The sequence below is a fragment of the Danio aesculapii genome, chromosome 7 (assembly GCF_903798145.1).
Source record: "Danio aesculapii chromosome 7, fDanAes4.1, whole genome shotgun sequence".
In the NCBI taxonomy this organism is placed as follows: domain Eukaryota; kingdom Metazoa; phylum Chordata; class Actinopteri; order Cypriniformes; family Danionidae; genus Danio; species Danio aesculapii.
The window spans coordinates 25,737,908-25,764,956 of record NC_079441.1 but is presented as its reverse complement, the minus strand read 5'-3'; the positions used below and the strand labels follow the sequence as shown (position 1 = coordinate 25,764,956).

Below are 27,049 nucleotides of genomic sequence, written 5' to 3'. Positions count from 1 at the left end.
AACCCTTTTATATTTCGAGTGCTACTTGTGCAGTGTAAATTAAAGCTTCAGATAATTGAAGGTAGTTGAAATGATAGTAAGACGGTTTGTTGGCTAATTCTTCTCTCATTAGATCCACTGCAGTCTGTTTTAGATCAACTGCTTAATTCAATTAGCAGGTTAAGTGATAATTTCCTTAGATATAGAGTGATTTCATTAATTGTTAAAACAAATAATGAATGAATTATTTGATGTTCATTTTTTTAACAATTAATGAAATCACTCTATATCTGTGTTCATGTAAATTACAGTTTCAGATAATTGAAGGTAGTTGAAAGGCTAATAAGAAAGTTTGTTGGCTAATTCTCATCACATTAGATCCAATGCAGCCTATTTTGGATCAACTGCCTAATTCAATTAGCAGGTTAAGTGATAATTTCCTTAGATATAGAGTGATTTCAGTAATTGTTTTAAAAATAATTAATTAATTAATGTTCATTTCTAATAACAATTCATTAAATGACTCTATAGCTAAATAAATTATCACTTAACCTGCTAATTGATTTAAGCAGTTGATCTAAAACTGGCTGCATCAGATCTAATGAGATTAGAATTAGCCAACAAACATTCCTACTACCCTTTCCATTACCTTCAATTATCTGAAACTGTAATTTACACTACACAAGAGCCCTTGTAATGTCATGGAAGAATAAAATAAAAATAAATTTAATTAAAGTGTTTATTTCAACAATTAATGAAATCCCTCTACTTATAAGGAAATTAAGACCAAACCTCCTAATCAAATTAAGGGATTGATTAAATATCTGGAACTAATCTAATGAGTTAAGAATTGGCTGCCACACAACTTTTATCCACCTTTAATATGCCAGTCTTGAGACAATCATTAACACTAGACAGCCAGAGCACCATATAAGCCATCATACAACGACTGTCTGCTGACTGTACAGATGAGCATCGTTTTTTTGTCTGTAACATCCAGAGACCATGAGACGCTGTGGCAGAGGAAGCCAAAACGCTGCCGCTAGCCACATTAGCCTGGACAAAGAGCATGGGCGTTGTAGGTCAAGGGCTGCAGGTGAGCTAATGTCCTTCTACTGCCCACTGAGACTGAGAGGAGATGAGAGAGAGGCAGGCTGGGTAATGAAGGCAGCCCAAGGTGCCTCCAGAACTCCATCTCCCAGCCCTGCCAAGTTTTTCAGCATGTGGCTCATCGTGGGACGAAAACAAATTTGACACCGGGAGAGATTATTTTAACACCAAACTGTGAGTTAATCTGTTCACGTGCGTGCGGCGGCCGTACACTCCGGCGCATGAGGGATGTGTGGGTTGCAATGGGCTGTCAGGCCCAATTGCTCTCAGGCCCTTCAAAGTATGACTACTTCATTTGAAGACGTGCCATCAATTTGCACACATGGCTGAGCACTTAAGCCTCACACTCTCAATATGAGATCTTTAATACAGTTCAGTAAGGGAGCTTCATAAAACAAAACTATAGTCTCAACCTTGCTGCAATAATATTAATTTTGTTATGCATACTAAAATGTAAAAAAAAAAAATAAAATAAAACATACAACAAATGACACAAACACCTCCCAGAAGTCTTAGATGAGCTCTGCGGCAGCCAACAGAAGTGGACAATGGAAGTCAATGGAAGTTAATCAAGCGGGATACCGCAGCTGTGCAAACAAGCAAAGTCTGTTAGTTAGTGCAGAGAAAGGCAACGGAGACCCAGACCGATCCGCGCCCCTATTTTCTTAAGGCGAAACCGAGGCCTCAATTTTAATCAGCCAATAAATTGTTTCCTGTAATTATATCAAACAGAAAGTGATGTCTAAAACTGTGGAGCGTTAATTGAAAATCAAATGTAAGAGCAAAGTTCGGAAGGGGTGTGCGGCAGCGGCGGAGACTAGAGGAAGCAGCGAAAGCGCTGAAAAAGAGTACAAGAGAGAGGGATTTTTTATTCATGGATCCAAAGAGCCTGAGCTTCCAGCACAACAACCCCCACCTTCATCTTCAATGGACTGCGAGCGAAACAAAGCACTTCTTTTGTATTACACAGTAAATCAAGCGGTATTATTTTACCTCTAAAATATTCAGTCTCTCAGGCCTTTCCCTCCAGTCTCCAGCCATCAGTCAAACTGCTGAGGCATGATAGAGTGAGAGAGAGAGAGAAAGAGAGGCTGACTCCATCCTCCTGTAACATGTGTCTACAGCAATTTTACTCCAAAACGCAACAGATCTGAGCCAGGGCCCCGTAACAGTATTTGTCAGTTGGAGTTAATAATTCATTAGGAGAGCCGGGAGGGCGGCTCAGCCCATGAGCGCTGGGGTTCGTGAGTTTTGCCCCACAATCCCTCCCAACCATAACACCCTCCCGCCCCACTCACATCCACCCGGCTAATCTGCAGAATGGAACAATGTGGCTGGCGTTTAACCGGAATAAAGGCCTGATTCCTAGATGGCTTTTTTCCTTTAAGCACACTTCAGAATCATTTAATTCCTGCCTACAAGCCATAAAATAAAAACCAGAATGTGGCATATGACAGAGGAAAGGAAGCAGCCCCGACACCACCGTATTTCATCAAATTAAATGCTTTTTTTTCCGCTGCAAGGATACAAACAGGGAGCCACCGCAGTGCTTCCTTTTATTCGTATTAATAATTCAATCTGTTTCTCCAGTAAATAAGTCCGATCCATTGGCCTTTGTGCATATTAAGCAGAGAATATATCAGCTAAGCCAGAGTGGCCTCATATGAATTCCTGTCAGTCCTCTCCCGCTCAGGCCTGATTACACAATAACAATGGACGGCTAACAAACCAAACCAATCAATAAGTGTAGGGCAGCACAGCTTGTCTTTTTGCAGGCCGAGGCCGAGAGAAAGGCCCCATATATAGCTGACAATATTGCAATACGTTTATGAGGATTAGGAGTTAAGTTCTCGGCATGAGTTCTCATGTAGCCTGGAATGCTTCGACTCATGAATTGTTGCCGCTGCTAACGTTTCATCACGCACTGACCTCTGTTTAATTGGTTAGTGGCATTAGAAGACACCCCGCGCTGGTGTTTCTTCAGGGGGTCTCATGACTGGGGGCCATGTGTCTTGGGATATCCACTTTCGCCCCGCTCTTCTGTGTCCCCCGTGTCTTTCTGTTGCCCTTTTATAGACAATGGCGATAAGTAACTCCTGAGCTACGGTGTCACTGCTGCCCCCTTTTCCTTCGGTCACCCCACACCCCCTGAAAACCGCAGACCCCCTAAATCACCAGCCACTCCTGAAAGGAAATATTAGAAGGCCTCTTTTCGCTCCAGCACCACCACCCAGACCTATATGAAGAGAAATAATCAAATAAAAAGAGGGTAAAACAAGAGGGCCATTGTTGAAGGAGCTAACGATGGGTGAGCAGAAAAATGGCAAAAGCTGCTTTATGACAGGGCTTCAAGTTTCCATGGATAACAGCACACACACACACACACACACACACACACACACACACACACACACTTGCATGAGTGAGTGTACGTTCATGCTTGAGCATACGCATACACACACGCTTCCAAAATACAGCCTCATAGTTAGGCCCACACGGAATCTGTGTGTGCAGAATCTGCAGATTTCCACTGATTCTTAGCCCATCATTGAGTCTATGTATTTACCTGTGTAAATTTAGATTTACTCCGTTTTTAAATTAATTTCACTAATATTATTGTAATATATTAAAAGTAATATCAAATTGTTCTTATGATTTATTTACAATATAGTTTGTAAAGTAATATTTTCTGTCTTTTAGCACAGCGGTTCCCAACAGGGGGGTCCCGGCCCACAAGGGGGCCTCAGTGAGCACTGTGGGGGGATCGCGTCATATTTTTTAAAACATTTTTAGCAATGGACGATTAGAAGAATGATCATGTTGGTTTAGTTCATTTTATCCCCTGGTTGACCACAAAAAGGACAAATGGCTAATTCGTCCTTCTCAAAAGAGTCTCACTGATTCGCCTTCAGCAGCTAATTGTAATGACCCAAGCATACTGGACCAAGGTAAGGAAGCTCCAAACATTTCGAGTCGCAGCGCTAGCATTACTGGAAAGATGAAATACCAAAAAAAGTTGCCTGAACTATGGTTTTATTCTATTTTCTTGAAGCAAAGAGTCCCTAACCCAGCCAAAGTGTAATATCCGCGCCGAAGTTCTTGCTAATGAATGCATGAGGCAGTCCAAAATAATAAGACATTTGCAGAAAACTCATTTCCTATATCACAAGGTGTACCCAAAACAAACGGCCTACTGATGTTTTGCTTTTCTATTTTACATGAGGCTATTAGTTGTGCATAAACATATAGATATAGTAAGAAATATACACTGTAAAAAATAAAAAGTTGAGTTAACTTAAAATTTTAAAACCAGCCTTTTCAGTCAACTTTAAAAAATAATTTGGCACAACTTCACTGAAGCTTAATAAACTCTAAATTTATTTGGAGCTGGTTGCTTTAAAATGTTACGTTAACTCGACTTTTTATTTTTTTACAGTGTATCGTTTGTTTGAAAACAATCTTTTTTTTGTCATACCTACTGCAAACTTATATGAGCGATAATTAAATGTGGAAGGGGGCCTTACAATATTTTCCAGCGGAAAAGGGGGTCTCAGGCATTAAATAAAAGTGCTATTTTTTATTTCATATGTTAAGTTTTTAGTTATGATACCCCTAAAATCATTCAGCATAAATCCACAGATCTTTTACAAAATTCTCAGCAGAAATAGCAAAAAATGTCAGCAGATTCTGTCTGGCCCTAGTTATAAGAAACGCAAAGGTAGGACGGAGAAAGTTACAGCAAGTCTGCTATTAAAACAACTCTTCAAATGAAAGTTTAAAAGGCTAATCATAAATCTGAAACAGGACACTCCAATGCAATTATTCTAAGTGTAACAGGAAGCACTTGCGTCTGAAAGGAAATCCGTAAAAAATGAAATGAGCAACTGTGTATTGTGCGCTGTTCCTGTGGCGAAGTTTATAATAATACGCTTTTATGATAATTATGCCAGTTCGGGGAGTATAAACAGAGAGTGATACATTTGCAAAATACATTTAAATAATACAAACAAAACAAGTACACATGAATAAGTGTTGAAAACAAATGATGAATACTGATGACTTACAGTTTTACTAATGCAGCTATTGTAGACAGGAGGGCTTGACATTAACACCCGCCATATATACAGATATATTTTGCTTGTTTTGACATAGTATTTAAAATTTGTGGCTAATAAATAATGATTTATTATGTTTGGTGGGGTCACAGATAAATTTGGTAAATCCTTAGTGTTGAGCTCTGCAAAGTCATGTGAAAAAAAAAACTAATTGCAATGCGACACTATGAAACCATATCCCATTTGCACATGCACATTAAGCAAGTTCATATACAACAACAATAAAGTGAAATATTATATATAACTCATAACTCAAGTCTAAATCAAGTAATTTTACCATGTCAAAGTCAAATTTATGTATATAAAATATCTTTTCCCAACAACAAAATTGTAGCTAGTGAAAATGGTGAGTGACTAGTAATGGTGGAAATCTACTAGACAGAGTGGCTGGTGATCAAAAAAGTTAATGTCAAGACCTGGTAGCAAGTATTCAGTTACTAGCACGGGAGTCATCAGTATTCATTTTCAGACAAGAGTGAAATGTTAAACATACAATATTCCCACTCATCATTACAAAACATGACTGTCGAGATTTGTGTTAAGAATTACACTCCTGCACTGGTGTCCCTCAGAGAGCGAGAACAGGCATAATGAGTTTGCATATGTGTCTTTGTGTGAGCGTCTCTCTCTGACAGCAGATCACATAGGTGACGGCACAGACTCTCAGAGTCCTCACCTCCTATAATCAGCCCTCTGTCACCTGTGAAACCTGGGCTGGAAAATTATCGTCCCTGCTGTAGCTGTTTAGCACCTTCAAATTATCACCTTCCATTGTACCTGAGCAGTCTTTCCATCAATGAACCATCATCCGAGACAAAATGCTGTCTGCTGAAATCAGGAACTGCTTCTGAGTTAGCAATATATAAGATGTTTAATATAAGATAAAATAAACATTTATTTTAAGATCTCTTCTTATGGCAATCACTCTTATATGTAAACAAACTAACTTGTAAACAAAAACAACCAAATTAAGAATAAGTCTAGTACTTATTCTTTATAACAGTAATAAAAATACCACTATTAAATATACAAATTAAACAAAAATAAACACAATGAATTCCTACTGCTGAAATAACCATTAATATTATTTTTTTTATATTATTATTATTATTATTATATTCTATATTTCTAATTATTATATTGTTATTATTATTATATTATATTATATTATATTATATTATATTATATTATATTATATTATATTATATTATATTATATTATATTATATTATATTATATTATATTATATTATATTATATTATTATTAAAGAAGTAGATCTAATTTAAATGACAGAAGCGTCACATAACTTCACTGTTAAAAAACATTATACAAAAAAAGTTGCAACAATAATAGTAATAAAAACTACTACTAGTGTGACTAATTATAATAATACGCACATATAAAATATTATTAAAATAATTATGCATGTAAAAATATTCTAAATGTATCAATCAGTGAAAAAACTATGATTATTATAAAAAATAAAGTGTCTTTTCAACTCATCGCATAAGACTTTATCACAACTATGTATAGACACCTCTAATAATCTCAGAAACACCTTTTTTATTGCACTCCATAAACGTTAACCTTGCAACCCTTAAAAATCAGCTATGACAGCTGTTCCTTCACACATCACTCGCTCCTTTACTGTCTTTCAGCTGCTTTGACACTCCATAATACAACTTATATACATCATGCAAAGTCAAGAAGAACATTAAGTCAGCATATTACTAAAAATGAACCCTAGACCCCAAAAATTACCTTAGTAATAATTATGCAAAGAAAACAATCCTGATAGAACATTAGCTCAAGCATCCTGTGGCTGTTCTCACTGTGTTAGAAGTGTGTGTGAACGAGTGTGTACACTCACATAACGTCCCCCTCAGCCTGTCTGGCCGCTCCTGTCCCTCTCTGGTCTTCAAACAGCACTTCAGCGCTGGATGGCATAACACTTCCTCAAATTCTGACACATACAAAACACACACAAAAGCACTTGAGCGCAGGCAGGCCGTTCGTCCCAGTCACGGCACGTCTTGTCAGAACACATCCGACGCCACGCTGAACGGAGCCACCGGCAGAGCAGCTGTTCAGCTCCTCCGCTAACACACACACACACACACAAAACCAGTCTCGCTCGCACGTGTGTTTCGTTCAGTCCCCGAATGGCCAGAGATGATTCCGAGATTTCAAGAAAAGCAGCTCGCCGATTCTCCGTCCCTCGCTTGGGGCCTTACAGGGCGGCAGTTCCCAAAGTGCCTGGTGTCAGTGCTGCAGTTAAGCAAACTTTACAGCCAGTGAAGCCATCAAGCAACACAGCCTATTTGCTGAGCAACAGTGGAGCTTTGTGGTTTCCCTCACAGTTGACAGTAAGTTATGAGCCCTTTGTGAGCGCAGGGGAAGGAAAACAGAGATCGGAATTTGGCAGGAAAATATAATACAGAATTCTCCTGTCTGTGGAACCTGGATTCTTTTTTTTTTTCCTTCTTTCTGTTTCTCTCTCTCTCCCTTTTCCTCTTACTCTCTCTGTCCCTCTCGTTTCTTTTTTTGTGTGTGGAAACAATCAAGCATTGTTGGAGGAAAGAAAAGCAAGTCTGACAGATGAAATATAGTGGGGGCCCCTTTTTGGAAAAACAGTAAACAAAGCACCATTCAGGGACAGGTCCTCTCTGTCATTTATAAAGATACTTTTCTTCAGAGCGGGTGACTTTTTACCAAAGGAGACAACAAATCGAGTGTAAAATCTCCAACAGTCTACTGTGACGAGAGACAGAATGAAGCAGGAATACTAAAGATAGACAGAGGAAGGGGGCTGTATATTGCTCAGGTTCACAATAAACATATTAGACAAGATGGAGGATGATAGACTGGGAAGTGGGGTAGGCAGGGGGGTGCGAGACAAAAGTGACTAGCTAAAAAACTTTCTTTTTTTCAGACTAGCCAAAAATGGGGACAATGGCTAATTATGAGGGAGTAATTTTGCCGCCAGAGGACTGGAGAGAATGAATGGACGCATGAAAGGCTGAGGGCTATTCAAACCCGTGTCAGCGAGAACTGTATGCCTACAGTCTTCAGACTGGAGCTCATGAGGTCATCACTGGCAGCCGGTGCCCAGAAAAACTTGGGCTGGTACAACTGCCGTTTGGACATCTGGAATGCCGGCACACAGTGGGCTGCTTTCTCCAGCCACTGTCCCCTAATTCCTTTCTTTTCCAAAAATAGGACGCCTTTTTTTTTTTTTTTTTTTTTTTGCACCAGTTGCTACTTAATGAAATTGGAAAATTTTGCAGTGTTTAATGAAAAGAAAAGCTGCTTTGTTACCTTCCTTTCTCGTCACATAAATAGCATTTGTGTGGACAAAGAAAATACCTTCAATGATCCACTATTTTGGGTAGACAGCAGCTCATTATCTTCAGATTTTCGCAGATTTTTAGCCCATCATTAAGTCTATGTATTTAGTTGTATGTAAATTTATATTTATTCAGTTTTCAAATCAATTTCAGTAATATGACTAATTTGAAAATGTTTATATGATTTACTTACAATACACTTTGTAAAGTAATAAAAAAAATAAATAAATAAAAAAAAAATCTGTCTTTTAGTTGATATATGGTAGATATATTATATGAGATACTTGCTTTGTTTACCAAATAAATGGATCTAATCAGATTTGCATTGTAAAAATTAAATAAAAGTAAAAAAAAAATTTTTTTTTTTAATTTTAACATTAGTTAGTTTTAGTTATGATTCACCCAAAATCAATCAACATAAAACCGCAGATTTTTTTTTAATTCTCAAGTTCTCCTGGTTAACGCATGTGCCGAATTTTCCTTGTTAATCTTAAGCCAATTGTAATTGGTTGGTTTGGTTCAATTTGGTATTTCCACAACCCTCGCAGAGCTCGGGGGATCAGAGTGAACGCTCCTACTCCACACTCTGATCCAAATCCGCAGATTTTTTACAATATTCTGCGCAGAAATAGTAAAAAATGTCCACAGATTATGTCTGGTCCCAGTTGTCACTACTTCAATCCCTAATTCTGCTGAAACCTTTATTATTTTATGAAATGAAATGAATGACACAAATTATATTATTATTCTGAGACAGCGTAATGGAGAAGAAGACATGATCAGGGAGTATCAGGAGTGGATGCCAAAACAGCCACAATTCATGTGATGCATCATTCGGCAAAATTATAATAGGGGTAGTTTGTTCACTCCACCCAGATGAGGCCATGTAATAGATGCCTGACGAATCGCAAGGGTCAGCTAGGACACATCTCAAAGAACTACGATTAAACCTTATTATGTCGGGCCAAGTGACATTGATTGCCGATTTAAACCTCTGAAACTAATTCATTCGCCCCTGTTCAAGGGAAAGCATGGGCAACAGTGTGTGGCCACGGTGACAGGTCGGACGAAGGCAGCTGAATAAAAAACCCACTAAACGAACGACTGGCACTCATGTCTGTCAGGAGGTGGTTAGAAGTTCCCCACATGACTGACAGCCGATACAAAAAAAGAGGGAGAGAGGGAGAAGGAGAACAGAGAGGGTGAGACGGAGAGTCCGTCCATCGATCTGTGTAATTGCCACGAAAATCTGAGTCAGAGAGTACATGAAGGGTTGATGTTTTAGCAATGCTAAGATGGAGCGGCGCAGGGAAAAAGCGGTAAAGTGAATACGAAACACGCTGAACCACGGTCTAATAAAAGCGGGAGCTGACAAGCATGGTTGAACAGAAAAATGTGCAGTAGATTTGTACCCAGGCCAGAAAGCAGGCACATTACTGGATTAGCCGCTGACTGATACAGAAAATGTCTCACCCGTCTGCTATTAAACCATATGTCTGACCAACTCACATGCTCCCGTTTCAGATAAAACAGCACAGTAGTGTCTTAAAAATGTTCTCAGCAAGCTGGAAAAATATCTTACTGAAAAAAAGCCCTCTACAGTCGCTGACGGGCCTCCTCAGCCAGTGGTGAGTAGCATTACGATGGTCTGCTCCATTCGTAACACAATCCTTGCGGCAGCCGCAAACAGTTCAAACTTAAGTATAGTCATGTTGACTAACACCTTTGTCTCTCTTTCTTTCCTTCTTTCTGCTCTCCTTTTCCTGGCAAGGGCAGACGCGTGCATCACGACAGGCTTTCAGAATGAAATCATTAACTAAATTGCTTTCTTTTTTAAAAACCGCAAGTGTGTGACAGGGGTGGTGTGTATCTGTCTCTGGCTGCTGTCCATCATTTTGGGTTCGGGCTCGGCCTCTGTTGTGGTTCTCCGTCACCACAGCCATGCAGCAGGGACCGGCTCTGTGACTTTCCTGGGCCCCCGTACCAAATAATCAAGCAATCTAAACCCCGCTCCCCGAATTCATGAGCCCAGCCTGCCTGCCAGCAGCACAAAGAGGCCTTTTGTGCTTCCGAAAGTGTGTGTGTTCTCAATACTGACTGTATGGATCATCATCAGTGAATCAATCAAAAGCATATTAAACAAATACACATTTTCAGCTGGGCCATTCAGCGAAGGGTTTGTGGGAAGAGTGAGCAAATTAACACCACTTCTGTTTGTCATCGAAGCACGGAGCCACCCGACGTATTTATGAGCAAGTTCGTGGAGATGCACGACGCACTTTTCAGTTTGAAAGAAGCTGCGAGGAAGAGAAAATTGAAAGCAAACTGTAAAACAAAAGAAAATGTCTATGTGCCCTCAGACAGCGAAGGGGTGAATAACCCGGGGCAAAAAAAAGAGACTGTCGCATCAAGTCCTTGGTAACATTGTATCTGGCACGGGGAGACTTGAATAAGCAAAGCAAACACAGGGAAAGTAAATAGGTAGCGAAGGCCGGACAAATATTTGATAAGCGGATAGGTATTGTGGCAGTGTGGGACGTGTGGCACAGGTCTTCCTTCCCCTCCTCCCCTTGATCCCGCTCTCCATTTCTGTGTGCGAGGCAGCAGATGTGTCTTTCACAGCCTGCAGAGTGTGCAACCAATCCGCAAACAATAGCTAGCCACCGACAAAGGTCATCTTTCGCAATCTGTGCGTTATCAGAGGCTGAAAAAACAGCGAGCATGCGGTTAGCCCGTGCTTGACGCACGTCGTGTGGCACTCCATGTCTGTGTGTGTTTTAACCCCTCACTACAATGCTACTTGAGCCTTCTTAATAAGCCAATTACACAAGTTTAAGCCACCTCTTTGACCTCGAGCTAAGCTAACAGTTGGTGTAAACAAGTAAAATCCTATTAACCTAATAATATACACGGAAGCAGGCGGCAGCACCAGCAGTTCAGGCGCTAAAGCCTCTCGGAGTCTTAACTACAACGGGTCTGGTCCACCGGAGCAACAGTGGCCATGAGCTTTGTGCTCCCAATCAGGGTCATAAGTTAATCTGCAGCAGTTATTAGAGCACTTGTCAGAATGGATGTGCTAATTTAGCTAGCCCATATTAAGCCTCTCCACTTAGACGCCTAAAAACAAACAAGTCCCCTGTCATTACATTAATACACATTTAAGACTGGAAACTGCTGAAATGAACACTAATTAGAGCCTAAATAGACCCCATAATCCAGCAGTTACAAAGAAAGCGAGAGTGTGCCTTTTTTCTCACTATAGTGCCGTGGCTAACAATTTAGCATTGTGTCTGATGAGCTTGTTTCATTTACTGTAGCGGCACTTAACTTCCTAACTGTTCCTCTTATGATCACAGAGGGGAAAAAAAACAAACTTGGGGATTTATTTTTTATGAAGCCAACTTCTAAGTGTTTCCTCTTGAAATCGAGAGCTGCATTATTCATAAAAGTGCTGCATTTTAAAGGCGACAAACAACGCCTTTTATGCAGCGTTATGAAAGCATAATGTGGGCAGATGCTCCTTCTGTTTTGTTCTGATGTCACCTTCATAGCAAATGCAGACAGTTTTTGGGTAAATATTTAACAGTAGGCCATTTAGCCAGATACAATTTGAGCATGTGGGGAGTATGTGTGTGTGTATGTGTACTTGTGCATGTGTGTCAGAAAACGTTCCCACCAGGAGTCATTTCAGAGGAGATGATAAATAAGTGAGATCCTTAGTACTTTATTCTTTCATTCTAGTGTGCGTACGTGTGCAGTTTAGCTTATTTGACTATAATAGTTTAGTGCTAGAGGCATACATGTATTCAAAGCACCATAACTGCTTCTTGATGTAACCGTCCCCTCAGGTTGAAAGGATCACCGTGTGGCTGTGTGCTCAAGTTTATCTACATGTCAGCACTAGTGGTATGTTTTTCTCATGAAACATCAAATCTGAAGGCTTAAAGAATGTTCACACTGTTTCCGTACACACCAGTAACACACTATTGCATGTAGACACTAACCGCCCACTTTATTAGGTACACCTGTGCAACTGCTCATTAAAGCAAGTTTCTAATCCGCTAATCACATGGCAGCAACTCAAAGCATTTAGGCATGTAGACATGGTCAAGACGATCAGATGCAGTTCAAACCAAGCATCAGAATGGGGAAGAAAAGTGATTTAAGTGACTTTGAACGTAGCATGATTGTTGGCGCCAGATGAGCTAGTCTGTGTATTTCAGAAACTGCTGATCTACTGGGATTTTCACGCACAACCATCAGAAAATATCAATTGAGTGGCGGTTTTATGGGTGCAAATGCCTTGTTGATGACAGAGGTCAAAGGAGAATGACCAAACTGGTTCCAGCTAATATAAAGACAACAGTAACTTAAATAACCACTCGTTACAACCGAGGATTTCTGCAGCAACATTCTGATTGTAGGGTCAGAATTTGGCATCAACAACATGAAAGCAGGGATCCATCCTGCCTTGTATCAACGGTTCAGGTTGGTGGTGGTGGTGGTGTAATGGTGTGGGGGGTATTTTCTTGGCACACTTTGGGCCCATCGGTACCAATTGAGCATTGTGTCAATGCCACAGCCTACCTGAGTATTGTTGCTGACCATGTCCATCCCTTTATGACCACAGTGTACTCATCTTCTGATGGCAACTTCCAGCAGGACAACGCACCATGTCATAAAACGCAAATCATCTCAGGCTGGTTTCTTTAACATGAAAATGAGTTCAATGTACTCAAATGGCCTCCACTGAGAACCTTTGGAATGTGGTGGAATGAAAGATTCGCATCATGGATGTGCAGCCGACAAATCTGCAGCAACTGCGTGATGCTATCATGTCAATATGGACCAAAATCTCAGAGGAATATTTTCAGTACCTTGTTGAATATATCCCACGAAGGATTAAGGCAGTTCTGAAGGCAAAAGGGGGTCTAACCCAGTACTAGTAATGTGTACCTAATAAAGTGGCCAGTGAGTGTATGATATCAGTATAAATTCATACATTTTTTTTTCTTTAATATCCCAGCAGCTCTAGATCTAACTGCTCTTAGCTTAAGGAGAAAAAAAAGTGTGGGGGATGGGGGTGAAAACATTTGTGACTGACAGGTTAGGTAATTTAATGCTACCACTTCACTGGGCTCTCCACTTTTAAAACACTGAGTATCTCTTGGCCAGTTAGTGAGCATCTGTCTGTCTCTGAGTCTCTGTGTAATGTGGTATGTCACATTATGAGCTCAGGAGTCAAGTGTAGATTACAGCGCTCTGTAGCACCCTTACTATTAAACTGTTGGGAGAGCAGCTTGACATACAAGGTGAGAGGAGGTGTGTTTGTGTGTGTGTGTGTGTGTGTGTGTGTGTGTGTGTGTGTATGTGTGAGTGATTATGTAGTGGACCCAGAGGCCAAGGTTTGGAGACAAGCAGCGGCTTCAACTATGTTTAAGCACTTACTCTACAAATCCCCACTCTTTCTCTCTTTTTTAACAGCCTACAACCACCTATCAGTCTCAGGGTTTACATCATGGTCCCTTTAAAAAAAAGAGAGCCAGAGCTGGGAAAAATACCTCATGCTGAGTAACTCATAACCCTGCAGCATAATTCTCATTGTGTAAAAAAAAAAAGCTGGTCACAATGCTTCATCAGCTGAGCAAGCCAGAAAGCAAACAGGAAAACTCCACTGTATATCACACATACACAGAGGCATAAACAGGGAATAAAACAAAGGAGCCATAACGTGACCGCATAGGTCTTAATTGAGTTCGCCCCTTTCAAGCGTGCTATTATTTGTGGCTAATGGCATCCACTGGCCCTCTCTCATTACTTGAGTGGGTCTTGAACAAGCCTCTCGTTTGATACAGTTAGAGTTAATGCACTATGAACAGATACACTGCTAGTCATCAGCGATCTGCATATTCAATAACTTCCGTAATTACAGCCGCAATTCATCAGATCCAATCTGATTGCAGATGGGAAGTGAGCGAGAGAGCGCGAGAGAGGGAGAGAGAGAGAGAAAGAGAGAGAGAGGGAGGGAGAGGTTTGATTCCTGGAGGACACAATCTAATCACAAAACTAACATGATAATTGAAATCTAAATTGAAAGGGTTGGTGAGCCATGCACAACTGTGTATCGAGGCAGAGAGCGGAAGTGCTTGTGCCTTGAAAGCAGAGGAGAGGAATAAAAGATGCTGATGGAGGGAAAGAGAAAACGAGAAAAATGGAGGGAGGGATGAAATGGCTGGAAGACAAGCTGAAGGACCATTGAGTCATCACAGGGTAGTTTTCTTAAGACTCATTGTGCTGGACAACGTAAAGCCCAATCATGAAGCATTTGGCATGTCACAACATATTATTGTGAGCCAAAAGCAGTATCGATGAGAACGGAACATCTGAGGAAAACTCACTTTTAAGTATGTCCACATTAGAAGAGGTCTATTAATGTGGTTTTTATAATAATATATGATTAAATAATGTGATTTAGTCTTGCAAAAAAGAAATAAAACAAATAAATAGCCTGGAATAACATCCTTTTAAACGTGTTTTGTATTTACATTGATTTTAATGCATGTCTTATGCAAAAGTTTGGTCACCCCTGATCATTTTCATAATTGCAAGCCATAGCCTGCTGGCCTTTCAGATCAGCAATTTCATTTGGGTATATTTTATACCCTATAGAGAAAAAACAGCATTTAGTTTGACATAACATTTATTTAATCAACATAAGGAATGCAATTTAAGTCATAACAAAAAAGTGCAGAAATTTGGGCACCCCAACTGAATAATGACATCAGTCTTTTGTACAGCCACCTTTTGCTTAAATAACAGGCTGTATTCAGTCCTTTAAGTCTTGCTGAAGGCATTTTTGGCCATTATACCTTGCACAATTACTCCAGTTTAGTCGAGCATGAACGGTCCTTTTCAAATCAATCCATAGATTTTCTGTGATATTCAAGTCTGGGGTCTGGGATGGCCATTCTAGAACATTGTATGATATCTGAGCATGAATTCCTTGGTAGATCTGAAACTGTGCTTTGGGTCACTGTCCTGCTGAAACATCCAACCCTGTCATAACTTCAGCTTCTTGACTGATTCCTAAACATTGTTCTTCAGAAGCAGCCGAATGGCATTTGACTTCGATCTTCTCATATGAACACAGAGCACATTATTATGCAGCCACAGAGGGGTGCCCAAATTTTTGCACAAGACTGTATGTGCATTAAAACAACAACAAAACCCTAAATTCCAAAATTGATTCTCTCTTAAAACTCCATTCAGTCAAGTCAGGCTTTTAAAAATTAGCATTTTCGATTAGATTTTCAATAATGTTCAAGTCAGGGGACTGGGATGGCCATTCTAGAACATTGTATTATGTCTGAGCATGTATTTCTTGGTAGATCTGGAACTGTGCTTTGGGTCACTGTCCTGCTGAATCATCCAACCCTGTCATAACTTCAGCTTCTTGACTGATCCCTGAACATTGTTCTTCAGAAGCAGCCGAATGGCATTTGACTGCGATCTTCTCTTTTAAACATAGAGCACTTTATTATGCAGCCAGAGAGGGGTGCCCAAATTTTTGCATTAGACTGTATATGCATTAAAACAACTGCAAAATCCCAAATTCCAAAACTGATTCTCTCTTAAAACTCCATTCAGTCATGTCAGGCTTTTACAAAGTAGCATCTGATGAGTCACAAGCATCCGGTTCGCAACAAGAGGTTCACATAATTATTCTGCAGGTGGGTGGGTGGGTTCGTCATGTGCTCTGATCGTTTTCTTTCCTATCTCTCTTTTAACTGTCGTCATGCAAAGCAGAGAGCTTTACAATTTCTCCCGTCTGCTGAGCTCCTCCTCAGCCCTCAATAACAGTTACTCTGTAATGCCAAATTCATTAACCTGTGCTGCTGTTACAGTGGCCCTGACCATAAATTAGGTTAATGTGAGCGGACATATTCCACTGCTAATAGGGGATATAAAATGAAAGAGGGACGGAGATTGTAGATCATAAACATATTGTCCCTGACAAAACGTCCTAATGGCTCTTTGTTCACTTTAACTGTTTGACAAATGTTTTTTAAAGGACGAACAAAAGATTTGGAGAAAAAAAATGATTGAATTAAATAATGTAACGTTAATAATTAATTAAATATTCATAGTGCGGGATCAAACTATAGATGTTAGCTCCTTTGGAATCATTTATTGGAGAGACTTATGCCGTAGTCATAAGTCATAAGTTCTGTCGTACGGTGCTGCGAGAAGGGGCAGGATTAAACAAGATGATTAGACATTTTAAATAGGAAGCGATTGGTCCATATTTTACATTTCTCTCCAGAGAAGTCATGCTTTGATCTTCGATTTGTCTCATGCAGTCACGTGACGCGATTTCGCAGGTCAGAGTTCACCAAGCTTGAACTTTCCAATGCATCGAACTGTGAAAACTTGTCGCACGAGCTTGTGTTTCCTGTCTGCTGCATTCGCATGCATATGAATGGAAGTCTATGGGGTGAAAAGTGCAGTGTGACCGCAGCTTAACTTCAGTATAAACCACATTCCACACTGATGTTAATTTTTAAGTAAATGTCATAGTATATGACGGCGTTCAAAATCTGATTTGAACCCTGTGTCAAATCTGATAAACTAGCACAATTGATGAATTTCAGAATAATATTATTTGTGGACATCTACATATTTCTGTTGGACAGTTCCCATGGATAAAGAAAAAAGTTAAGGGCAGTCAGGAAAACTGCTAAGGCCTCGGTTATCGGGTGAACAAAGTGCCAGGAACAACTAGAGCCGTGCAGAAACCTGTTCTCTCCTCTGCTCTCCCCTCCCTCTCTACACCACAGCACTGGGAATAGCGATGGGAATGACTGGAGGCCGTCCAAACAACATCTGACAGCTCCGTCTAATTGGAGAAGTTATTTTCTTCCAGATTTTAGGCGTAAATCTAGTCAGTGTTTATTCAGAGTCAGTTAGGAACAAGTAGGTTTTGGCCGAGCTGCACTTTTGTTCCTGCTTGCTAAACTGCATCACTTCCCTCTGCTCCTCCCCTTCCATCTCTTTTCAAGACGTGTCGAGAGGAGCCAATGTGAAGGTCCCGCACCCATGACGGCGCCGAACAAACGTGACACCCAAAACAAACTGCTATTGTTCAGGGAGACACAAACCTTGGATTACGTGACGACCTCTCGTCTCCTCTGTCCTCCCCTAGTCTTACCAAACAACTTTTACCAAAGAGCCTATTAGGCCAGAATTCCACTTTGTTGTTAAAAAGGGTCTCGTCCTTTCAGAGCTCCAGCTCTTTCGCTCCTATTTTTCAATCAAAGGTGCTGGAGAAACACAAGTCCATTGTTCGTCTCGCAGATGGAAGCTGGAGTTACTAGGGCAACAGCTCTAATCCCTCTTTTTACCACCTTTCTTTATATTATTGGCCCATCAAGTGGTACCTTTTAACTCAGGAGCTGGAGGGGCCAGCGGCGACGCTCCCTCTGTCTAATTAGCTGTGATTCTTGCCGCACAGTTCATGATGAGCTAATCGAACATTTGCAAAATAATGACATACCGGGAGCGGCTATTCCTTCTCCTGAGGCCCCGCTATAAGAATAACAATAATGATTCTATTATGGAAGAGCGGACTTTAAAACGCCGCTCGGCCACCACAACAGGGAAGGTAATTGTGCTGGTGTTGTCCACACAATCAACAAGCTATTGTTGAGGATTCGAAAAATAAAGGAGCAGAGAATGGGTGCCACGGTGATTGGTCTGCTTTGCCATGCGGGGCCCATGCTGAATTGTACGGCAAAGAAGGTCCTTGATGGAGCGCTGAAAAAAAGAGCTTGGATGAAGACAACTGTCTGGCTTTTCTCTTTTTTGTGTGTGCGTCTGGGCCTCTTTCTCTCACCGCTTAAATAGCCACCAATCCGCATTAGACTGCCACTATTCACATGGTGAATGGGCCAAAGAAGAACATCTTTTGGGCACAGGGGGCTTAGGTAGCCTATGTGTGCTAGATCCATGAAGACCTGAGCCCATGTTTACACAGAATTATCTGTGTGTATCTTGGTGTAAAAAAATGTAAGAGACACACAACCACAGGTTGAAACTTTTCATCTCAGCTGTCACAAAAACAAGTCTCGTAAGCCAAACTCAAACAAGTCAACGAAGTGACTGATAGCTGTAAACAAAATAACTAACCATAGAGAATGATATTAATTAATCATCAGCATGCATGGTAAATGAGCGACAGTCCAGAAGTGCTGGAATCTGATTAAATCACAGCACATTAAAAACTTAAGAGATTTTTTTTTCTTCATCTTTCCAATGTAGGTCAATATAGGACTGAAAGTTTGAGTTAAATCTGAAAGCAGTTTTTGAGGGTGATGAAGGCAGTTAGTCATTTGAATCCTCGTGTGCTGACTAGTGGGAGAACAGCTCTTTGTTCGCATGAGCAGAGGCCGAGGGGAGAAGGAAATGCTAAGTGGGCCCCTTTGCCTAGTCAACCTTCAGTGTGCTTCATTTATCTTCATCTTGTTAGAGTAAATTAATTAACAATCTAGCTGTTACACACTTTCTCCTTTCATTACATCAAATAATGGCAGAGATGGAGGAGGAGGCGCTCTCCTCTGGGATTAGCCTATAACTGCTGGAGACGTCTCTGTCTCTCTTACACTTTTCCTCACTCAATTTCTGTCTCTCTCTCGCTCTTTCTGTGGCCTACACTTATGTAAAACTTCCTAGCCATCAATCTGTCCATTACGCACGTCAATAAAAGTAATTCCATTCTGCTTCTTTTAAAAATGAATCTCTCGCTGAACACAGGCCATTAACGATTCGCCATATTCATTGGCACTGAACAAAATGTCAATGTCAACTTTTTTACAAATGTCAACTTTTATATGCATGTATTTAAGTGATTTTATATGCATAGAAAGATTATTAAATGCAAAAAAGTAAAGTGTCTATTATCTTTTTTTAAAGAACACATTCTAATGCAGAGAAAAAAACTGTATTACAATTTAATTGATTTAATGCCTAAAAACTCTATAAATATAAGGGTCGGAAATGTTTCTTTTTCTTCCTCATATTGAATAAAGAATGCAATTCCATTTACTTTTTTACTTTTTTTCCCTCATATGAAATAAAGAGTGCAATTCCATTTGGATCAATCAATCCATCCATCCATCCATCCATCCATCCATAAGTAAAAATCCTGCTTCTTAGTTTCGTGGAAGAGTAATATATTTCACTTTTAGGGTTCTTTGAAGAAAGGAGTCAATCAATTAATCAATCAGTCAGTCCATCCATCCATCCATCCATCCATCCATCCATCCATCCATCCATCCATCCATCCATCCATCCATCCATCCATCCATCCATCCATCCATCCATCCATCCATCCATCCATCTATCTATCTATCTATCTATCTATCTATCTATCTATCTATCTATCTATCTATCTATCTATTTATCTATCTATCTATCTATCTATCTTTGAATGTGCATGTGTGCATAATCAGTATACAAAATAGATTGATTTTATAAGATTAAATAAAACACACTGAAAAAGTTTAGTTGGGAAAGTCTCACTCTGACTTTTGCTGTACAGAAATGATCAGATCTTTTTTTTTACTAGAGACAATTACTTGAAAGTAAGTATTATCTTACTTTCTCAGATGTCTTGCTATGACATGAAAGTCATTCTGAGTAATGTCAGATCTCTCTTTTGGAGGGGAAAAAATCACTTATGTAAATAAGCTTCATGCAAATTATATATGTATATAATTACATATATTACGAATAAAACTTATAACCCATGGCAGATCACTTTCTTAAACATGCAATTATCAACTTACAGTGCATCTTTTTACTCTGAAAAAGTGAAGAAAAAAATAGGATTAAGTAAAATGGGGAGGTCTCCATTTCCTTAGTAGGAAGTACTTGAAGGATTACTTAGGAATTGACAAGGTGTCTGAATGTCCTCTGTCAACCTGCTGCACTGTACTGTACCTACCCTCCACCCCTGCCCTAAGATATTTAGTTATCCTCCTGCAACAGGTGGCCACAGTCAAACACAATCCTCCATACTGCAGGACGAAGGCGGGAAGATAAAAGCATTGAGCTGACAATAATCCAACACGCTCTACCAGATCCTGCTGCCAACGGCAATACGAGTGGGTCACATGCCTGCCAACAAATTCATCAGCAACAGGAATTGACTGAATGAAGACGTAAAAAAATGGTACAATAGGAGAATCTGAACATTCAGACTGACGTTTCCTTCAAACTGGCTAAAGTAACTCAATGTATGGATGCACTTTTGTTTCAGAGCATGTAATTATTTAAATGAACAATCAGGACGTGGGTCAAAGCGTCTGACATTGTTTTGATGTGGATATGTAGACGGGATCAGAGATGGTCTATTCTGCTGCTTCAGGTTCAGTGAGTGCAAATCAGTCACAGTAATCTTCAAATGACCAACTAATCTGTATAGCGGAGGTGTCTCTACTTGACAGCTTTCTTTAAATAGCCTACACCAGAGTGTGCAGCAAAAACGATTAAAAAATGAATATTTCAGTTTGTGGTCTTGATCTGTTTGTACAAAAAAAGTTTATTTTTCTACATAAAAAAACAAAAGTGTATTTTTTTGTTATATTTCTAGTTTAATTAGGCCTGTGTGTGTGTGTGTGTGTGTGTGTGTGTGCGTGTGTGTGTGTGCGTGTGTGTGCGTGTGTGTGAGTGTGTGCGCGTGTGTGTGTGTGTGTGTGTGTGTGTGTTTGTGTGTGTGTGTGTGTTTTTGTGTTGCAAAAATGTATTTACATTTATTATTTTAATTTTTTGATACATAATTACATAAATAATGTATTTATAATTTATAGAACTAATTTATTTAATACATTATTTCTTTAAATTTGTAAGATTTTGCAATATATATTATATATTTTAATAAATAAGCCATTCAAACAAAATAAAAGCTATTAGATATGCTAAATACTAAATAACCTGCATTCATTTGTATGCATTCTGATATATAAAAATATCTGATATATAAAAATATTGTTAATTTAATCAAATAAATGACCTTTTGAAGAAAAAAAGTAATCAAAGGGGATTCATTAGCTTTAGCAAAGTTTGGCTGACAGCAGCTTTGAAAGGCAGATGTTGCTGCTGCTGTTTTTAATGAGAGATCACTAATTAGGGTTGCTAGCAATTCAAGTGTGGGGAAGGTGCTTTGCACGGAGAGAGAGAACAGCCAATGGCTAACACACTCGCTGTTATTTACTTCCTCCGCGCAGTGACACGCTGCACCAACTCTTAATTAGAGTCACAGGAAGGGAATGGGGGAACGGCATCCTTACTCGTTTTGACTGCGGTTATAACACAAACACACCAAACAGGAAATACGGAGAATCACAAATTAAGCGGCGTCCCGCACTCGGCCTGACCGATGCGTGAGACTGGGGCAGAGGGGAAGGTGACAGACACGTGCATGCAGTATGAGGAGGGAAACTTGTCTATCATTCGCTGACTGAGAGGGGTGCATGAAGGGAGGAAATGCTTTAGGTTGGATTATTTGTAGGAAAGGGAGTGTGAGGGAGTTATACTTTGGAGCTAAGACTTGCACACGTGCACCACCAGTCAAAGGTTTGAAATGAGTACCATTTATTTAAATGCTTTTAAAGGAAGACTATTTTGCTCATTAATGTTGCATTTATTTGATCAAAATACAGTAGAAACTACTGTAAATATTTTACAATACAAAATTAAATCCATTTTAAAGTGTAATTTATTACTTTCAATTTAAATGTTCTGCTTGTTACTCTAGTCTACAGTGTTGCATGATCCTACAGAAATCCTTAAAATATGCTGATCTGCTGTTATGATCAATTATTATATATACACAATAATTATTAAGGAATCTTATCATTCTAAATGTTAAAAAAAATCCTGCTTCTTAGTTTCATGTCAGAGTATTTCACTTTTTAGGATTATTTGATGAAAGGAGAGTTTAAAACAAAAGCATAGGTAACACTTTAGAATAATGATCCATTATGTAGTCAATCTAAGGCCATATATACTTATAGTATTGAGCAAAAGATAAATAAATAAATACAAATCTCTAACAAACAAATCTTCTAACAAAAATAAAGAACTACAAAGAGAAAATTAAGTTTTGAGAAATAAAAATGAAATTTGCAAACAAAACAAGAACTGCGAATAAGAATCAAGCAGTGCAAAAAAATAAAATATTTGCAATTTAAAAAAAAAACTTGACAAAATAGCATTGCCTTTACAAAACCCGTCCAGTCAATTGCAATGTTCAATTTGATTTGCTATTTAGTCAACCGTGAGTTTGTGATGCTGTTTTTACTTTGCACTTCCCGTTTCTGCGTGTTTTATTTTGTGGCCCTTATTTGACAAGAGGGTGGAATCAAGGGAACTTGGGTGTTTATGGAAGGCCTGGTGTTGTAAGACCACTTCGGTGATACTGTGTCTCCAGGTGATGACGTCACTTAAATGGAGGCAGGTCTGGCCCTGTAAACACCCAAGTTCCCTCGACTCCGCCCCCTTGTCAAATCTGGGCCACAAAGTGAAATGCTATAATTAAATTGCAATTATTTTATTTATATTTCTGCACTGCTTGATTTTTATTTGCAGTTCTTGTTTTGTTTGCAAATTGTATTTTTATTTCTCAGAACTTAATTTTCCCTTTGAGTTCTTTAATTTTGTTAGCAAAATGTAATTTTATTTCTCAAAAATGAATTTTCGCTTTGCGATTTTTGAAGATTTGCTTTTTTTCTCTCTCTCTCTATACTTCATTTTCACTTGCAAAACTTTATTTTATTTTGCAAGTATATATGGCCCTAGATTGACCCCATAGTTAATGTTAGCTAATGTATTTACTAACAATAGCTAAGTATGTATAATCTTGGAAAGGATTTATTAATGATTGTTCAACATTTACTAATGCATTATTAAAATCCAAAGTTGTGCTTGTTAACATTAGTTAATGCACAGTGAGTTAGCATGAACGAATGTTATTTAACTTAAATAACATCAACTAATATTAACAAAGATAAATCAGTACATTATAAATGTAACATTATATATAATTTTACATTATTAATGTTTTTGGTACTTGGTACTGTATCAGTTTCCACAAAAATATGAAGCAGCTTGATAGTTTTAGCAGTAGATTATCATATTCGATGATTTCTGAATGACACTAACGATTGGAGTAATTCAGCCTAAAATCACAAGCATTAATTAGATTTTACTACATTCAATATATTTTATTCATTGTAACAATTCTTCAGAATTGGAGTTTTTATTTCTATTAATTCATTTTTATTTAAATGAACTGAATGCAGCCTTTGTGAGCAGAATAAGCCACTTAAAAAATAAAATCGCTAGCAAACTTTTGACTGGTAGTATACACACAAACACAGACAACACATCATCCCACAGGTCGGCTAAAGCTAGGTGGAGTGAAAAATCGGAGCTGTGAAAGGACAGATGAAATCAGCCCGCCGGACCCCCTGTGGCAACGACAGAAAAACTAAAGCGACTAACCTCAGTAAAAAGCTGCTACGCAGAAAGCCCTCCATGTTCAGCATTTGGGTTCTGTAGCAGGAGAAATACACAGAGAGCCATTGTAACTGAGCGAACACACGTTAGCATGGCAACTTTAAAACAGTTACAGAGGGGAGAAAAACAGACAAAACCACCGACACATCCTCCGCTGTCCCTGAAACATTTTTATCTTCCAAAAACCAAACACAAGAACAAAGATGTAACACTCCCCACGGCTCCACTAATAGCTTTTCATTCGTCTTTTTTTGGAGGAACAGACATTTGTCATTAGCGCACATGGTTTTCCAGTCCCGTTTTTGATGATATGTTATCGTATGACAGTGGTTCCTGGGAGCTGCTCCTCCCAAAAGCGGCGTGTGGTGGTCCAGCTGTGGACCATGTGTGTGTGGCTTCTAGAAGCCGGACCACAAGGGCCCACACGGGGCCAAATCTGAGCCCGTGTTGGGCCGCGGGGAGGCGGGAGGATGTGGTCATGATATCACCATGCACAGAGGCTGCTCCAAAAAGTCGAACACCGCAAATTTGAAAGCACGTGTTTGGAAATTGTCTCCAAAGGGTTTCCATTAGTCTCACTTGTTGGTCTTTACGAGACGTGCAAGCATATATGACTTATAAAGATCAAGTGTCTGTTTGTACAGCAAAGTAAACTGTTATGCAAGAGACAATGTAAAGAGTGCAATGTGGTCAGAGAGGCAGAGAGAATATAAAAACAGAAAATTTAAAATGCAGGTTATATTAATTCAATTCAATTCATCTTTATTTCTATAGCGCTTTTACAATGTAGATTGTGTCAAAGCAGCTTCACATAGAAGTTCTAGTAAAATGAAACTGTGTCAGTCCAGTTTTCAGAGTTTAAGATCAGTTTTGTTCAGTTCAGTGTGGTTTAATTTTCACTGCTGAAAGTCCAAACACTGAAGAGCAAATACATTGATGCGTAGCTCCACAAGTCCTAAAACAAGCAAGCCAGTGGCAACAGCGGCAAAGGGAAAACTTCATCAATTGACGAAAGTGAAGGGAATAAAAAGGAAAAAAAAAAAAAACAAATATTAAATGATGATTTGGCTAAACCAGTTTTAATATATTTGTTTGTTGATATAAATCATGGATGCCCAAACTTTTTCTTCTGAAGGTCTAGTATGTAAGGTTAATATAGTTGCCATGGGTAATTTCTTAATTTATTTAATAATATTTAAAAATAACTAGAAATTATTGCTTTATATTAACTAATACCATTTATTTATTTATTTTTATTACATTTTATAATGAACTTATTACAGTTAAAACAAAAACAATTGATTTGCTCGCCGATTCTGCATAGTTCTCTATCTGTAGCGTGGCAGTATTTGAATTTTTTTTAAAATCAGATTGATTTACAACATTTAATTGAAACATTTAATTCAGTTAGCTTTTTTTGTAGCTCAGCAATAAACAAAAAAACTAAATAAAGAAGACTATGTCGGATGGTGTGGTAAGCCAAATGAAAGGTTACAATAGGCTAACTTTGGCCTGCAGGCCCTACTTTGCACATCTCTGATAAAAATAAATATATAATTAATACAAATAATATATTTGATTAAATATTATAATTTAGTTTATTCAAATGCATTAATGTTAAGTTCATTTAAAGTTAAATGAATTATTATTAAATAAAAGTTCTGCACCCATCTTCCCACTTTTGCTCCCTCCTGGAGCAACTGGAAGAGGATAAACTTCCCGAGCTTGTTTTTTTTTAATGCATTACTGCAAAAGCGGAATTCATCAAGTGCTGAAACTAATTAGCGATTTCTCTCATGCTGTAACACCCCACTCCCTCTCTCACTTCATCATCATCATAAATAAGAGACACATCAGAGTCAAAAGACATCCAGTCTTCTGCCTCCTAAATGCTTTCGCTTCCAATGACATGGGCGTAATTTGCCCCATGCCTCTCCTCTCTCTCTCTCTCTCTCTCTCTCTCTCTCTCTCTCTCTCTCTCTCTCTCTCTCTCACATGCTGGTGAGTTGTGTGACTGAGGATGGATTGAGACAAAGCCACTGAGAGAATGGAAAGAGTTAGATCAGAGAGCCCCAAGGACACTGCGCCTTTCAGGCTGGCCAGTACTTTTAGCAGGCCGGAGGACCTGTAAGATCCGCAAAGGCTCTTCTCACAGTCAGGTGTCTGGGGGTGAAAGGAAAGGAGTGTTTTGGGCCATGGGCGCTCTGCTCACATAATACCCAAGTGCTGCCACAGCAGTGACAACGCGCGAAAACAACAGTAAAAACGCAACAGAGGCAATCAAGCGTGTCTCCTCACCATCCGAGAGAGTGTTAAAAAACAGCCTCCTCTCTCTCTCTCTCTCTCTCTCTCTCTCTCTCTCTCTCTCTCTCTCTCTCTCTCTCTCTCTCTCTCTACAAGTCTTGCTTTTGTTAGTGGGGCAGCAAGAAGACAGCAAACACACACATGCACGCTAACAGCGTCTGTCTCTGCTCTCAGAATGGAGAGAGGTTAAATTCAAGTTTGATTGTCCGGTTTATTTATTCTGCATAAAAAGTTTCACTAAAGGAATGCAGAATAACCAGCCTGTTAGATTAAGGGCAGTTGAGTGGCAAATTAATTTTATTCTATTCAGATTTAATATTTTTTCCAGAACAACACTTGTCATAGAATTTACTTTTTTGAGACTTTTGCAATCACTGATAGTAATAATTGATAGTGAATAATATTACTACTACTACTACTACTACTAATAATAATAATAATAATAATAATAATAATAATAAAGTATTATTCATCTTTTTATATCAATCATCATCATCATCATCACAAATAAAACCAATAATAATAATAATAATTATTATTATAAAAAAAATAATAATAATAGTTGATTTATTAAAATAATTTACAATAAAATTTTGACAATATTACTTTTTGAGACTT

The 27,049-nt window shown here is 38.9% G+C and overlaps 1 protein-coding gene across 12 annotated transcripts in view; it reads right to left on the bottom strand.

Moving 5' to 3' along the window:
• Window positions 1–27,049, bottom strand: part of sox6 (SRY-box transcription factor 6) — a 199,845-nt gene that overhangs the window by 134,436 nt on the left and 38,360 nt on the right. For 7 of the 12 annotated variants that reach the window (XM_056461452.1, XM_056461449.1, XM_056461456.1 and 4 more), the window contains exons 4-5: window positions 24,113–24,163; window positions 7,075–7,167 (exon numbers count right to left, since the gene is read on the bottom strand). The exons of 3 other annotated variants lie outside the window; for them this stretch is intronic. In XM_056461452.1, coding sequence (XP_056317427.1) covers window positions 7,075–7,151 — 77 coding nt within the window. In that variant the 5' untranslated portion in view covers window positions 7,152–7,167; window positions 24,113–24,163. The remainder of the gene's footprint in view (window positions 1–7,074; window positions 7,168–24,112; window positions 24,164–27,049) is intronic. 2 more of the 12 variants (XM_056461453.1, XM_056461454.1) reach the window with 1 other exon arrangement.